At 46.0% G+C, this 17,147-nt stretch overlaps 2 protein-coding genes across 3 annotated transcripts in view; one reads left to right on the forward strand and one right to left on the reverse strand.

The window, feature by feature from the left end:
• Nucleotides 1-15,809, reverse strand: part of C8H1orf210 (chromosome 8 C1orf210 homolog) — a 358,767-nt gene extending 342,958 nt beyond the window's left edge. Inside the window, exon 1 of one of the 2 annotated variants that reach the window (XM_075320441.1) lies at nt 15,736-15,809. The gene's annotated coding sequence lies outside the window, so the exon portion shown is untranslated. The remainder of the gene's footprint in view (nt 1-15,735) is intronic. The other variant, XM_075320444.1, reaches the window with a different exon arrangement.
• Nucleotides 1-16,784, forward strand: part of LOC142250086 (uncharacterized) — a gene marked incomplete at its 5' end in the record, with an annotated part of 39,275 nt that extends 22,491 nt beyond the window's left edge. Inside the window, 4 exons of the mRNA XM_075322149.1 lie at nt 8,981-14,422; nt 14,576-14,682; nt 15,494-15,569; nt 15,805-16,784. Of these exons, the coding sequence (XP_075178264.1) occupies nt 8,981-14,422; nt 14,576-14,682; nt 15,494-15,550 (5,606 nt within the window). The remainder of the gene's footprint in view (nt 1-8,980; nt 14,423-14,575; nt 14,683-15,493; nt 15,570-15,804) is intronic.
• Between the last annotated feature and the right edge of the window lie 363 nt (nt 16,785-17,147).

Raw genomic sequence — 17,147 nt, forward strand, 5'->3', positions numbered from 1 at the left:
GGCTGAGTTTTATTTTATCTGTTTTAGTCAGTGTAGTCATCTGAGATCTGTTTTTTTCTGGGGTTTTTTCTCCTCCAGGATGGGATCAAGTTTTTATTGGTGCTGTTTTGGGGGTATCCATAATATTTTTGAATAACACAGGTCTGCAAAAAAAACCAAAAAAACATTTCGAGAGCTGTTTTGGTTATTCCACGTAATCTTTATGTTTTTGAGTGCGCTGAATCCGAAAATGACCTCCGTTTTGTCATAGGACATCACGTTTTGTGACAATTTAAGTAACTATGTTAAATAAGACAATACCTCAAAATAAATGAAAATAGACTCATAATATTAATTTTTTATTACAAATGTTTCATAAAATCATTTTTTTAACTGCAATGAGCTCACTAACACACACTAAAATTCATTCTTCTTCCCTGTGAGGCTTCTCTTGGTACTCGTGTGAGTAGCATCTGTAATGTCTCTCTGAAGCATCCAACAGTAGTCTGCCATCATTGTAATGCTCCATCTTCTCTGGTATCTTCTTTTAGTCCGCCATCATTGTAATGCTCCATCTTCCCTGGTATCTTCTTGTAGTCTGCCATCATTGTAATGCTCCATCTTCCCCGGTATCTTCTTGTAGTCTGCCATCATTGTAATGCTCCATCTTCCCTGGTATCTTCTTTTAGTCCGCCATCATTGTAATGCTCCATCTTCCCTGGTATCTTCTTGTAGTCTGCCATCATTGTAATGCTCCATCTTCCCTGGTATCTTCTTTCCATCTCTTTAATGTCCTGGTGGAATCGTTCACCTTGCTCTTCAGTCACAGCTCCCAAATTTTCAAGAAAGTTGTCAAGGTGGGAATGGAGGAAATGCACTTTCAAACTCATCAGGCAACCTAAAGCTTGAAATGCTTTCAGCATTCGTCCGACGATTTGTTTGTAGTCAGGGTCTTTGTTATTGCCTAAAAATTTCTCTACGACCCCATTAAATGCAATCCACCCTTCTTTTTGAGGATAAGTCATGGTATTGATAAACTCTTGATCAGCTATAAGCCTTCTAATGTCTGGTCCGACGAACACACCTTCCTTCAATTTTGCCTCCGAGAGGCCTGGAAACTTGGTGACCAAGTATTTGATGCATTCTCCATCTTTTGGAAGTGATTTTCCGAATTGCTTCATCAATCCCAATTTGATGTGGAGAGGTGGTAGAAGAACTTTATGGGGAGGAACCAAAGTTTCTCGGATGACATTTTTTTCACCAACTGTGAGCACCCTCGGCTGCCAATTCTTCTTGGTCCAGTGATTTTGTCGGTCTCAACTGTCCCATAGACACAGAAAACAAGGATATTTGGTATACCCAGCTTGTTGCCCGAGCAGCCTGCACAAGACTTTCAAATCCCCGCACACTTTCCAACCATGGTCTTCATATTTAAGTTTCCGAAGAACCAATACTAAGTTCTTGTAGGTTTCCTTGAGGTGTACGGAATGACCTACAGGGATGGAAGCATAAAAACCGTCGTTGTGGAGTAAAACTGCTTTGAGACTTCTTTTTGTAGAATCTATAAAAAGACGCCATTGCGCTGAATCATATTGGATTTTGAATTGACCCATCAAACCTTCGACATTGATGCAATAAACCAACTTATCTTCCTGGGCAAAGTAAGGAACGAACTCGTCTTCACGATGTCTGAACCATGAAAAAGACACTCCTGGCAACAATAAATTCTTGCTTTTGAGCCTTGAGCCGAGTAACTCAGTGGCATCTTTGGGAAGATTTAAGTCTCTTACCAAATCATTCATCTCTTCCTGGGAAAACAATTTTGGTCTTGTATCATCTTCAAAGTCAGAACTTGATTCATCTGGTTCAGGTATGACTCCACCTTCATCGGACATAGTTATCTCTTCCAAGAAAGCAGGGGCCTTGGGTACTGGTATATCTGTGCCATGGGGGATGGGACGAATTGCTGAGTGAATATTGGGGTATGAAATGGAATGCTTCTATTTTGAATTATACCCTTTCACATCGCATGAACAAAAGTAACAATCGTCACTATGGTTCTTTTGCTCTCGCCATACCATAGGAATCCCATAACGGAAAGCTTTTTTCTTACCTTTGAACCAATTTCGGAAGTCCTCAACACACCGTTTGCACACTTTATGAGGCGCCAAGCTTTATCTTGATCTCCAAGCTTTAGTCCGAAATATGCGAAGTATACTTTTTTCACAAAGTCTGTAATATTCAGCTGTGCTTCAACACTGTATACTCACCACAAATGTAACAGAAACTGTCAGGCGAATTAATACACTTCCACTGAGCCATAATGCTAATTTTGGGAAACATGGTTGAATATGAAGAGCTAACACGAACTAAGATTAAAAAATGTGAACAGGCGAGAACAAAGATAAAACAATTGAAACAAGCCCGGGCATGTCAGAGCCCACTCATTCAGCTTGCAAAATGTTGATGCTGGTTTCATTAGCTCACTCTTTTCTTTGAAAGTTATATTTTTTTGGCATTATATATATATTCAGTTCATTGATGTGAATTAATTATTAGTAATTTTGACTTTCCAAACCCTAAAAAAAAAGAAAAAAATTATGAAAAATGTACTATACTTGAAGAGAATTTAGCATTTTGTGGCGAATCCTGACATCCAGGATTTTTTTCAATATTTTTTTCATTTTCAGCACACCAAAATACATGGAAATTAGATGAAAAAAATCAAACAGCTTTCTAATCGTAGACCTGTGTAATTTTTAGAACTGCCTCTTTGTTGGGAATAAAAAAAAACAGAAACCCCCCCCAGATATTCCCCAGTTATTGTTTTGCTTTTATCTCCTTCCTATACTGTACAGTAAAAATGACAGGTTATTTTCATTAGAGTGTGTTATTATAATGGTGGTGACAAAAATTATTTATTGTTTTTTTGTGATTTATTAACCCCTTGTTGATTGATGCTTATAGGAACTTATCAAATCGGCAGCATTTTAGGTTAATGCACTTAAAAAATTAATTATTCTGAGACCCATAACTTTTTTATTTCATGTGTGAAATAGTTGTGAAGAGCTTGATTAATTGAGGTTCTATTGTCATTATTGGTATTATTTTGTGATATTTATAACTTTTTAGTTTATTTTTTTAGGGGGGGTGATAAGACTATGTGCACACACTGCAGATTTGTTTCTTCAGCAAAAAACGCACCCTCTGGCAGAAAAACGCACCTCTGGCCAAAAAAAAGCACCCAAAAACGCATGCATTTTTTACCGCGTTTTGGGTGCATTTTTGCTTGTGTTTTTGTTCCCGCGTTTTTCAAATATTATCAATGGCAAAACACAGGGACAAACGCAGGGACCTGCAGAAACGAAGTCACATGCTGCTCCTTTCTGCTGCGGAAAAACTGCAGCAAAATTTGTAAGGGAATGTGCCCACGATCAGGATTCACTGTGTCCTAGACGCAGCGGGCCCTGACCTGCGGGTCCACGAGTCTCCTCCGCAGGAGAACACAGGAGACCGCAGCTGCTTGTACCCATGAGGAGGGTTCAGTGCACTGTGGTCTCTCGCTTTTGTTCTTCCTACGAAGGATGCATGCGAGTCCGCAGCAAACAATTGACATGCTGCGGTCTGGAAAGTCACACAGCAGGTCAGTGTTTGCTGTGGAAAAAACAAGCACAGTGGGCATGGGATTTCTAGAAATCCCGTCTAGTATGCTTGTACTGTGCAACGCAGAGTTTTGCACGCAGCATGCTTCAGCTGCGTCCAAAACTCTATAAACACTGATCGTGGGCACGCACCCTTAGGAAGAAAGAAGCAACATACGCACAGCATTTCGGATTTCTCATTGATTTTGCTGGGGAAGGGCTGCATGAAGTTTATGAACAAAACTGCACCAATCTTTCACCAAAAATGCAGCAAAAAAGCAGTGTGCGCAGAGGGCCTAAAGGAGTTATTTGAGCTTTTATATATACCGTACATATCTTTACTATTTTTCATTCTAGTCTCCTTTGCTTGTATAATATACTTAATAAACTCCAATACTTTCACATTGTAGTCTATTGTAAATCTCCTATGAAGCCGGTCACATTAAGGACATTAATTTCAAATATGGCAGACCCAGACATTCAGTGCTTTGTGTTGTGATCTTCTGAAGGACAGTCATATAAAGGTGATGCCTCAGAAAAACATTTAAATGTCCACCGTAAAACACTATAAAGCAGTAGGTTAGGCGTTTATATCAGTGGTATAGATATTTTCTTGATTTTCTTTATTTCAGTAAATATGTACATGTCTATGAGGTCTAGATGGCTCTACACAGTATAGAGGCTGAAGCCTGAGGCTGTGCTGTGCTAATCTTGTTATAGCCATTCTTGACCGTTAGGACATCAACATGAGTTAAATCCAAATCTGCATGAATGTTCACACATAAAGTAAGATGTGAGCATTAATGAATGTGGATGAGAACTAGATCCTTGCAAGGCCTCAGGGGCGACGTGTGTACAAGAATGGTAATGACATTTTCACTAGACAGTAACCAGCAAAAAACCCCATGTCAATATTTATGACTAAAGCGGGCTTTACACACTACGATATATCTGACGAGATGTCAGCGGGGTCACGTCGTAAGTGACGCACATCTGGCATAATTAGTGATATCGTAGCGTGTGACAGCTATGAACGAGCAGAAATACTCACCTTCTCGTTCATCGTTGACACGTTGCTTATTTTCTAAAAATCGAACGTCCTGTTGTTCATTGTTCCCGAGGCAGCACACGTCGCTCCGTGTGACACCCCGGGAACGATGAACACAACTTACCTGAGGCCGCCGGCGATGCTAAAGGAAGGAGGTGGGCTGGATGTTTACCTTCCGCCCCTCCGCTTCGATTGGCCGGCCGCTGTGTGACATCGCGGTGACGCCGAACGTCCCTCCCCCTTCAGGAAGTGGATGTTCGCCGCCCACAGCGAGGTCGTTTGGAAGGTAAGTACCGTACGTGTGCCGGGGGGTTACAACATTGTGCAATGCTGGCAACAAATTGCCCGTGCTGCACAAACGATGGGGGCGGGTGCGATCGCAAATGCGATCGCACAATAAATTGTAATGTGTAAAGCAGCCTTAAGAGTTTGTGCGCAGCTAACTTTTTTTGTGGCATAATAAACGCTGCGTTTCTGGCCGCTAAAAACGCATAACGCATCAAACAAACACATGCGTTTTTGGCTGCGTTTTGCTGTGTTTTTGTTCACTGCGTTTTTATGTGTTTTTTTATCCGTGAACAATGCCATTAAAGATTGGTGAAGAAAAAAAAAAAAAGATCTGATGTCATTTCCTTATTCAATCTGTTCTTCATTCTCCCCTAGTGTATGCAGGAGAGCAGACAGCTGCAGAACTACAAGGTTCAGCATGCTCCATCCACGACTGTATGCTGGAGGGAGAGGCAGGGGGGAGTAGAACTATAAAGCTCAGCATACTCCATCCACTAGTGTATGCAGGAGAGCAGACAGCAGCTGCAGAACTACAAGGCTCAGCATGCAAAATAAATATAGGCAAGACTTTCATGAAATAATAAAAAAAAACCCGAAGTGAGCTTCACCCAATTTCTATACAACTAGGCAGCTGGGGATTGAAATCTGCAGCACTGGGCTCCCCCGCTGCGAATTGCAGTACGCAGCCGCCCCAGAAAATGGCGCTTTCATAGAAGCGCCATCTTCTGGCGCTGTATCCAACTCTTCCAGCTGCCCTGGTGCCAGGTGGCTCACTGGGTAATAATGGGGTTAGGGCTAGCTGTGTATTATCAAATGGCCCTAAGCCCGAAATTCATGGTGTCACGCTAATATTAGACATGGCCACCATGAATTTCTAGTAAAGATAAAAAAAAAAACAATACAGAAAAATATTTTTATTAGAAATAAAACCCAACACAATTAGTGACTCCCTCTTTATTGAAATAAAGAACTCCCCCCTCCACCGTAGGCCTGGGTCAAGGGTCCCGCGATGTCCAATCCAGATCCAATATCATCTGATCGGTTTGCTGGAAGGCAAAGCAATCAAATGGTGTGTCAGGTGTTCAAGGACCTGAATCACATGACACAGCAGCTGATTGTATAAAAGCCATTTATACAATCAGCTGATGCATCAGTAGAAAAAAAAAAAAAACTACACACTTCTGTGCAGACTCCCGTCCGATTGCTCCAGGAGCCGCCGGTAATCAGCTGATGCGGTCACCTGACAGCATCAGCTGATCGTTTAAATCAACTGGGCGGTAAAAAGCCAGCCTCACCGCTGGACTTATACGATCATCTGATGCAGTCAGGTGACCGCATCAGCTGATCACCGGCAGGTCCTGGAGCGATCGGATGTGTCCTGGAAGTCTGCAGACAGCCGGAGCAGGGGTGGTGGTACCGGGAGAAGAGTTGGGAGCGGACAATGCTCAGGACCAACGCAAGGAATGCTGGGTGAGTACAATCCTCTTCCTGTACACGTGACTGTACTACCCACCCCTTGCGTTTATAGCTGCATTTTTAGTCATAGAAACGCAGCTATATTTGCAATTTTCGCTTTTCATTGTGTTTTTGAACATCTCATTGAACTCAATGGGTGAAAAAAGCAGTGAAAAACGCAGGAATAATTGACATGCTGCGTTTTTGTGGGCACCACAAAAACACAGCTGGAAAAAAAAAATGCTGTGTGCAGACAGCAAAAATGAAAACTCATAGACTTTGCTGGTGAAGCAAAGTCATGCAGTTTTCTGAACAAAAACACACCTGAAAAACACGCAAAAAAGCGGTAAAAAACGCCTAGTGCGCACATAGCCTTAAGGGCCATTTACACACTGCAAAATCGCTAACGATATATCGTCGGGGTCATGGTGTTTGCGTCGCACATCCGGCGTTGTTAGTGACGTCGCAGTGTGTAACACGTATGAGCGACCTTAAACGATCGCAAAAGTGGTGAAAATCGTTGGTATGTGAGACATCGTTCTTACCAAAAATCGTTGCCTATTCAGTAGCGAGGTTGTTTTTCGTACCTGCGGCAGCACACATTGCTATGTGTGACACCACAGGAACGAGCAACAACCTCATACCTGCGGCCGGCCGCAATGAGGAAGGAAGGAGGTGGGCGGGATGTTCGTCCCGCTCATCTCCGCCTCTCCGCTACTATTGGACGGCTGCCGTGTGACATAGCTGTGACGCCGCACGTACCTCCGCCTTAGAAAGGAGGCAGTTGCCGGCAACAGCGACGTCGCAGGGAAGGTAAGTCCGTGTGACGGGTGTTAGCGATGTTGTGCGCCACGGGCAGGGATATGCTGATATCGCAGCGTGTAAAGTACCCTTAAAGGTACAGTTCCACTAGTGTATAGCTTCAGATGCAAGTGTAGCGCCACTGAAGCCATCAGGGAGCTACAAAGTTATGCATCCTCACCAGGATGCAGGGCCTACCCCCTAGGGCCCCAGGAGACCAGTGCCGGTCACACACAAGCATTTCACAAAATCCCAGTTTTCCCCAACAATCCCCCATACAATGGTGCAAATCTAGGGTGGGACCAATGGATGGTCGCCTAGAGGTGGAGCCAGTCCAGTCCACTAGATGACCAGGTCGGATGAGCAGATAGTGGACAGTGAGTCTGAGTAGTCGGAAAGTGAAGGTGGACGTGAGGAGACACACTGACAAGGAGCTGACAGTAACCTGGTGCCAAGGAGGGTAGTTGTCGGTGGAGTATGGTGGAGTATGATGGAGTACTCCCAGAACTATGCACCAATGGGTTACAGGACCCTAACTCAGGCATAAAGCTCCAGGCAGGCCTGATAACACCTGCACAGCGAGAGGACCATCAAGGACCTCGCTGACCCTAAAAATCCAAGACTCAGTAGCAAAGAGAGCCGGGGACAGGACCAGAGACTCCAACCCCAAAGGGGTTCATGTTACCGTCATACGGACAGCAGTGGAAAACCACCAGACGGGGACCCCCAATTTCTCTACGCCACGGGGACCCACCAACCAGAGACAGGTGCAGGGGAAGAAGGTACCAGATTACTACACTGGCACTGGGACAAGGGGACCTGAAGGTGAAACCAGCCGACCTTGGGTGACCAGTTACCACCAGAAAGTCAGTAAAGAACCAGTTGCACTGAACCCCTTGTGTGGACTACCTTCTTCCGACACCTGTCATTACACCTACCCTCTGCGGCCCGGCCTTGCTTGCAGAGGGTCTAACATCCAGGCTGCCATTAACACCAGCCCCAGTAGTGGACATTGTGAAGCGGCGGCTCTATCTACATAGCCGCAACACCGCAAGTGGTGTCACGTGTGAACATTATTCTAATCCCCTGTAAATATTCCCCTTTTTAAAAAGCACCCAGGGCATGAGACCGGGCAACAGCCACCAAAGTGACATTCTCCAGATATACACTGCCCGTGACCGAGTACCCCATAACTCTGGGCGTCACACAAGACCTTCGGAAGCAATATGCTAATGACCCTATTGCTGCGAGCGTGAGCCGAGGATCACGCGACTGATGTGATCTTGCGATCGGATCACAGCTGCGGAGAAGAAAGGTAGGGAGCACTTTCTCTGTGTCTCCTCCCCTGCCTGTCTCTGTGTACATCACACTGTGGTTGGATGACATGCGAGTGCATTGCTATGTTTCACACGTTCCCATAGATTTGTATGGGGGTGCAGCATGCTGCAATTCATTTAATTCATTTCTCAGGTCGATATGGCATGAGAAATCAATCACAGATGGACACTGCCCCATAGTTTTGCACTGGTGCAAGTGCAGTCTGATGTTTTATCGGATTGCACTTGTCCGTACAAAACACAAGTGGAACCCTAAATCGAATAAACATCTAAACATGTTTCCACTGGGTACAGTTCTTTGAATAGTTCAGGATGTGTTTCACAGAGCTTTTACCAAGGCAATGTCTGCAAACAATAAACAGAATAGTAGAAACAGTATATATTACTATTCACAAAAAAAGTTTGTTAATTTTTTTTCTCCATTCTTACAGATGAAGTAATAACTACTCCAGTACCTACCACATCACAAACAACTACTGCATTATCAACAACTGCTGGATCTACAACAACAACCATCACACAACCTACAACAACCACTACAGAACTTGCAACAACAACTACAGGACCTGCAACAACCACCACATTACCTGCAACAACACCTGAAGAACGAACAACAACCACAGAGTCTGCAACAACCTCAACAGGACCTGCAACAACCACCACAGAACCAGCAAAAACAACCACAGGACCTGCAACAACTACCACAGGACCTGCAACAACTACCACAGGACCTGCAACAACTACTACGGGACCCGCAACAACCAACACGGGACCTGCAACAACCCCCACAGGACCTGCAACAACCACCACGGGACCTGCAACAACCACCACAGGACCTGCAACAACAACAACCAAAGAACCTGCAACAACCACCACAGTACCTGCAACAACTACTACGGGACCCGCAACAACCACCACAGGACCTGCAACAACAACAACCAAAGAGCCTGCAACAACAACAGGACCTGCAACAACAACAACAGGACCTGCAACAACCACCACATTACCTGCAACAACAACCAAAGAACTTGCGACAACCACTACAGGACCTGCAACAACCACCACAGGACCTGCAACAACCACCACAGGACCTGCAACAACTACCACAGGACCTGCAACAACCACCACAGGACCTGCAATAACTACCACAGGACCTGCAACAACCACCACAGGACCTGCAACAACTACCACAGGACCTGCAACAACCAACACAGAACCTGCAACAACAACAACCAAAGAACCTGCAACAACCACCACAGTACCTGCAACAACTACTACGGGACCTGCAACAACCACCACAGGACCTGCAACAACAACAACCAAAGAGCCAGCAACAACAGGACCTGCAACAACAACAGGACCTACAACAACCACCACATTACCTGCAACAACAACCAAAGAACTTGCGACAACCACTACAGGACCTGCAACAACCACCACAGGACCTGCAACAACCACCACAGGACCTGCAACAACCACCACAGGACCTACAACAACCACCACAGGACCTGCAACAACTACCACAGGACCTGCAACAACCACCACAGGACCTACAACAACCACCATGGGACCTGCAACAACCACCACAGAACCTGCAACAACCACCACAGGACCTGCAACAACAACCAAAGAACCTGCAACAACAACAGGACCTGCAACAACAACAACAGGACCTGCAACAACCACCACATTACCTGCAACAACAACCAAAGAACTTGCGACAACCACTACAGGACCTGCAACAACCACCACAGGACCTGCAACAACCACCACAGGACCTGCAACAACCACCACAGGACCTACAACAACCACCACAGGACCTGCAACAACTACCACAGGACCTGCAACAACCACCACAGTACCTGCAACAACCACCACAGGACCTGCAACAATCACCACAGGACCTGCAACAACAACAACCAAAGAACCTGCAACAACCACCACAGTACCTGCAACAACTACTACGGGACCCGCAATAACCACCACAGGACCTGCAACAACAACAACCAAAGAGCCTGCAACAACAACAGGACCTGCAACAACAACAACAGGACCTGCAATAACCACCACATTACCTGCAACAACAACCAAAGAACTTGCGACAACCACTACAGGACCTGCAAGAACCACTACAGGACCTGCAACAACTACCACAGGACCTGCAACAACCACCACAAAACCTGCAACAACTACTACAGGACCTGCAACAACCACCACAGAACCTGCAACAACAACAACCAAAGAACCTGCAACAACCACCACAGTACCTGCAACAACTACTATGGGACCCGCAACAACCACCACAGGACCTGCAACAACAACAACCAAAGAGCCAGCAACAACAGGATCTGCAACAACAACAGGACCTGCAACAACCACCATATTACCTGCAACAACAACCAAAGAACTTGCGACAACCACTACAGGACCTGCAACAACCACCACAGGACCTGCAACAACCACCACAGGACCTGCAACAACCACCACAGGACCTATAACAACCGCCACAGGACCTGCAACAACCACCACAGGACCTGCAACAACCACCACGGGACCTGCAACAACCACCACAGGACCTGCAACAACTACCACAGGACCTGCAACAACCACCACAGGACCTGCAACAACAACAACCAAAGAACCTGCAACAACTACTACGGGACCCGCAACAACCACCACAGAACCTGCAACAACCACCACAGGACCTGCAACAACCACCACAGGACCTGCAACAACAACAACAACAACCAAAGAACTTGCAACAACTACTACGGGACCCGCAACAACCACCACAAGACCTGCAACAACCACCACAGGACCTGCAACAACTACTACGGGACCCGCAACAACCACCACAGGACCCGCAACAACCACCACAGGACCTGCAACAACTACCACAGGACCTGCAACAACCACCACAGGACCTGCAACAACCACCACAGGACCTGCAACAACTACTACGGGACCCGCAACAACCACCACAGAACCTGCAACAACCACCACAGGACCTGCAACAACCACCACAGGACCTGCAACAACAACAACCAAAGAACCTGCAACAACCACAACAGGACCTGCAACAACTACTACGGGACCTGCAACAACCACCACAGGACCTGCAACAACTACCACAGGACCTGCAACAACTACCACAGGACCTGCAACAACCACCACAGGACCTGCAACAACCACCACAGGACCTGCAACAACCACCACAGGACCTACAAAAACCACCACAGGACCTGCAACAACAACCACAGTACCTGCAACAACTACTACGGGACCCGCAACAACCACTACAGGACCTGCAACAACTACTACGGGACCTGCAACGACCACCACAGGACCTGCAACAACTACCACAGGACCTGCAACAACTACTATGGGACCTGCAACAACCACCACAGGACCTGTAACAACCACCACAGGACCTGCAACAACCAACACAGGAACTGCAACAACAACAACCAAAGAACCTGCAACAACAACCACAGTACCTGCAACAACTACCACAGGACCTGCAACAACTACCACAGGACCTGCAACAACTACCACAGGACCTGCAACAACCACCACAGGACCTGCAACAATCACCACAGGACCTGCAATAACCACCACAGGACCTGCAACAACCACCACAGGAACTGCAACAACAACAACCAAAGAACTTGTGACAATCACTACAGGACCTGCAACAACCACCACAGGACCTGCAACAACTACCACAGGACCTACAACAACCTCCACAGGACCTGCAACGACCACCACAGGACCTGCAACAACAACAACCAAAGAACCTGCAACAATAACCATAGTACCTGCAACAACTACTACGGGACCCGCAACAACCACTACGGGACCCGCAGCAACTACCACAGGACCTGCAACAACCACCACAGGACCTGCAACAACAACAACCAAAGAACCTGCAACAACCACAACAGGACCTGCAACAACTACTACGGGACCTGCAACAACCACCACATTACCTGCAACAACAACCAAAGAACTTGCGACAACCACTACAGGACCTGCAACAACTACCACAGGACCTGCAACAACCACCACAGGACCTGCAACAACAACAACCAAAGAACCTGCAACAACAACCACAGTACCTGCAACAACTACTACGGGACCCGCAACAACCACTACGGGACCCGCAGCAACCACCACAGGACCTGCAACAACCACCACAGGACCTGCAACAACCACCACAGGACCTGCAACAACAACAACCAAAGAACCTGCAACAACCACAACAGGACCTGCAACAACTACCACATTACCTGCAGCAACAACCAAAGAACTTGCGACAACCACTACAGGACCTGCAACAACCACCACAGGGCCTGCAACAACTACTACGGCACCCGCAACAACCACCACAGGACCTGCAACAACCACCACAGGACCTGCAACAACCACCACAGGGCCTGCATCAACTACCACAGGACCTGCAACAACTACCACACTACCTGCAACAACTACCACCGGACCTTCAACAACCACCACAGGACCTGCAACAACCACCACAGGACCTGCAGCAATCACCACAGGACCTGCAATAACCACCACAGGACCTGCAACAACCACAACAGGACCTGCAAAAACTACCACAGGACCTGCAACAACAACAACCAAAGAACCTGCAACAACAACCACAGTACCTGCAACAACTACTACGGGACCCGCAACAACCACCACAGGACCTGCAACAACTACTACGGGACCTGCAACGACCACCACAGGACCTGCAACAACCACCACAGGACCTGCAACAACTACTACGGGACCTGCAACAACCACCACAGGACCTGCAACAACCACCACAAGACCTGCAACAACCACCACAGGACCTGCAACAACCACCACAGGACCTGCAATAACCAAAACAGGACCTGCAACAACAACAACCAAAGAACCTGCAACAACCACAACAGGACCTGCAACAACCACAACAGGACCTGCAACAACTACTACGGGACCTGCAACAACCACCACAGGACCTGCAATAACAACCACCAAAGAACCTGCAACAACCACCACAGTACCTTCAACAACTACTATGGGACCCGCAACAACCACCACAGGACCTGCAACAACCACCACAGGACCTGCAACAACAACAACCAAAGAACCTGCAACAACCACGACAGCACCTGCAACAACCACAACAGGACCTGCAACAACTACTACGGGACCTGCAACAACCACCACAGGACCTGCAACAACAACAACCAAAGAACCTGCAACAACCACGACAGGACCTGCAACAACCACAACAGGACCTGCAACAACTACTATGGGACCTGCAACAACCACCACAGAATCTGCAACAACCACCACCACAGAACCTGCAAGAACTACCACAGGACCTGCAACAACTACCACAGGACCTGCAAAAACTACCACAGGACCTGCAAAAACTACCACAGGACCTGCAACAACCACCACAGGACCTGCAACAATAGGACCTGCAACAACCACAACAGGACCTGCAACAACTACTATGGGACCTGCAACAACTACTACGGGACCTGCAACAACCACCACAGGACCTGCAACAACAACAACAACCAAAGAACCTGCAACAACCACCACAGTACCTGCAACAACTACTACGGGACCTGCAACAACCACCACATTACCTGCAACAACAACCAAAGAACTTGCGACAACCACCACAGGACCTGCGACAACCACCACAGGACCTGCAACAACCACCACCACAGGACCTGCAACAGCAACCAAAGAACCTGCAACAACAACAATCCCAGGACCTACATCCACAACATCTCCAGTAACTACAACAGCCCTGGGAACTGAAACAACAAAAAGTGTAGCTCCAACTCAATCAAGTCAGCCACAAGGTAATGAGACCAGTAATACAGATACATAGCACTGCTATTTTTTTTTTTTTAGTGATCTTAGGTATTTTGTCTTACCAAAAACATATATTGTATAATGATATATAATACATGTATATTATGAGCATAATTTTGCTGCATTTTGTTTTTCTACAGGAAATACCGCTGGTGTTGCTGCTCCAGCCACTATTCCTGCCTTTGGAATTGCCCTAATTGTGCTGGTCATTGTCGTTATCGTTATTGTACCTGTATGCTTTGTTGTGGTACGTAGACAAATATTACTGAGGCTCCTATAAATATAATTATGATCACCACCTGCTAACTTACGGGATCATTTGACACCACAATCATGAAGGCAGGAAGCTCAGTCTAGTCAGCTTTTAAGCATACTTTGCAGAGTTTACTATGCATAATTTGGGTCACTTGACCTCGCCCAAGGAATGTCTCTGGCCATTTTCCGGTTCGGTTTGTGGTTCTGTCCCAACAAAATCACGACTGCTGCTAAGTATGATTATGTGGTTGCTATGGTAATTCATATACTAATGGTCTATGCAATATGAGTGGATTATCAGGGTCTTCAAAACCTGGACCTGTGACAATTCGCTGATTTGCTGAAGTAAAAAAATAATTATGGCAAAATTGCTCCTTAAAATATATTTCACGACTACGGAAAGAGTGTGCAATTTGACACAGCCAATAGAATAGTTACAATGTATCCAGTCTAAACTATCCTCTGTAAGCTAAGTACAGAAGCAGAAATCTCTCCCCTGCCCTAGACCAGGCTGATAGCTTTTACCTAGACAGATACATTGTAGGAGCCCATCATCTGTGCACAGGAATAGATCAGGAAAGGAAACTCTGAATGTCATCAATGAGGAATGCTCCTAAAGACATATTAGATGTTTTCATTAGTATGGCCCTCTTCATTAAATACTGGGGGTTCTGCTTATGGTGGAATGCAGAACAGGGTATAAAATGGTTGTTAAGTTCATTCTTGGGTGTTTTGCAGATTTTCTTTACCATACCAGTGTGATTCATGACATTTATTTATTTATTTATTTTTTTCATTTTTAGGCCGCCAGAATTGCTAGTGTTCCCTTTATCCTGCCTACTGGTCGCATCCCGGCCTAAAGTTTTGGTACCTGCAACGGTAAGAGAATTTATTTTGGTTTCCTCTCACATGTCCTATGTGACTGTGTCTGGATGACGTCAGTCAGATAATTGGGCACTTTGCACTAGCCTCATCCACTTTGACAAATATTATGTGGCTATATCCCCCAAGAAAGGACAGCTGTGAGTTATGCTTATGCACAAACCTGCAGATAATGGCGGGTATATCAGTCTTGTATCAATCTCATTCAGTGATGTAATTTTCTCCCGGGCAGAGACGTGAATTCAATGATGATCTGATAAACAAGAAAAAAATGGACAAAGTGGAATGAGAGACGTCCAGAAAGTGGCAACAGTAGTGAAAGAACTAAAGGTCTTCAAATTAGCAATGCAACCGCAAAGAGAAGCAATCTCCATACAGTCTGCAGCTCTCGGGCCATTCTGATAATTGTTGTTTTGCACATCTGGAGACACTGGACGAAGACCACTATTGCATGTCCCGCTTTCCTGTTATCTTCTAATGCAAATCAATAAAGTCCGTGGAACCTCTGTTAGGCGTCTCGACACAGAAGTAGGAATATCTGGCTAGTTTCTGTGTCGAGACTCCTAACAGAGGCTGCACAGACTTTTTGATTTGCATATTTCCCAGGGGGCAATGCACCTAGGATTTCACTGTGTTGAGTGCCCTCATTGGCTGCCGGCAGTGTATTCTCTGGCTGGTCTCCCCGAGATCAGTGATTGTTTTGTCCTGTTATCTTCTAATAAGCCCCTGCTTCACGATTCTGACATCTCTTAGCTGCCTCTTCCAGTACTGGAGACCACATTTTCATACATGTAATGTAATAGATACATAGCTGTGCTCACTGGAAATTATCTGGAAGGATAGGAGGGTCAGATATGAAATGCAGGCCTATGGATTTGCACTAATGTCTACAATGAATTTGGCCTTACCAATGGATGGACAAAGATCACACATAGAATACATCATATGACGCACAACACAATGGTTCATTTCTACCTACAACATCACGCCTGTCATGGCTGCACATGATAAATATTACCAAGCTCACCCATGAGCACTTTATTTATTTATCTCCTATGTCTATTTATTGAATGATTTTTCTTTTTTATGTATTTCATGTGAGCAACTTGATATTTTTATATATACATATACTGTACAGTATGTAATAGTTTTCCTAATTTTGATATATAATCTGTGGCTTTATAAATAAAAAATATCAGATTATTAGTGTCAGATTATTGGACCATCTGAACTACTGGATATATATATATATATATATATATAATTGCCTTATTCTGTCTGTCTGTCTGTCTGTCTGTCTTGCTCCAAAATTGTGTCCTTACGGTGACACAAAGCTGATTGGCCGCTGGGCTCGCCATGGCCCCGCCCCCCGCACGGATTGGCCGCTCGCCTCGCCTTGCCTCCGCCCCCCCACGGATTGGTCGCTCGCCTCGGCCTGGCCCCGCACTCCGCATGGATTGGCCACTCGCCCCGGCCCTCCGCACGCATCGCCAGACATAACCTTGCGCTGCTGGGATCGTGACGGAGCCGGTGAACGCTGGTAACCATTATACACATCGGGTAACTAAGGTCCCT

This window comes from Anomaloglossus baeobatrachus, chromosome 8 (assembly GCF_048569485.1).
Source record: "Anomaloglossus baeobatrachus isolate aAnoBae1 chromosome 8, aAnoBae1.hap1, whole genome shotgun sequence".
NCBI lineage: Eukaryota > Metazoa > Chordata > Amphibia > Anura > Aromobatidae > Anomaloglossus > Anomaloglossus baeobatrachus.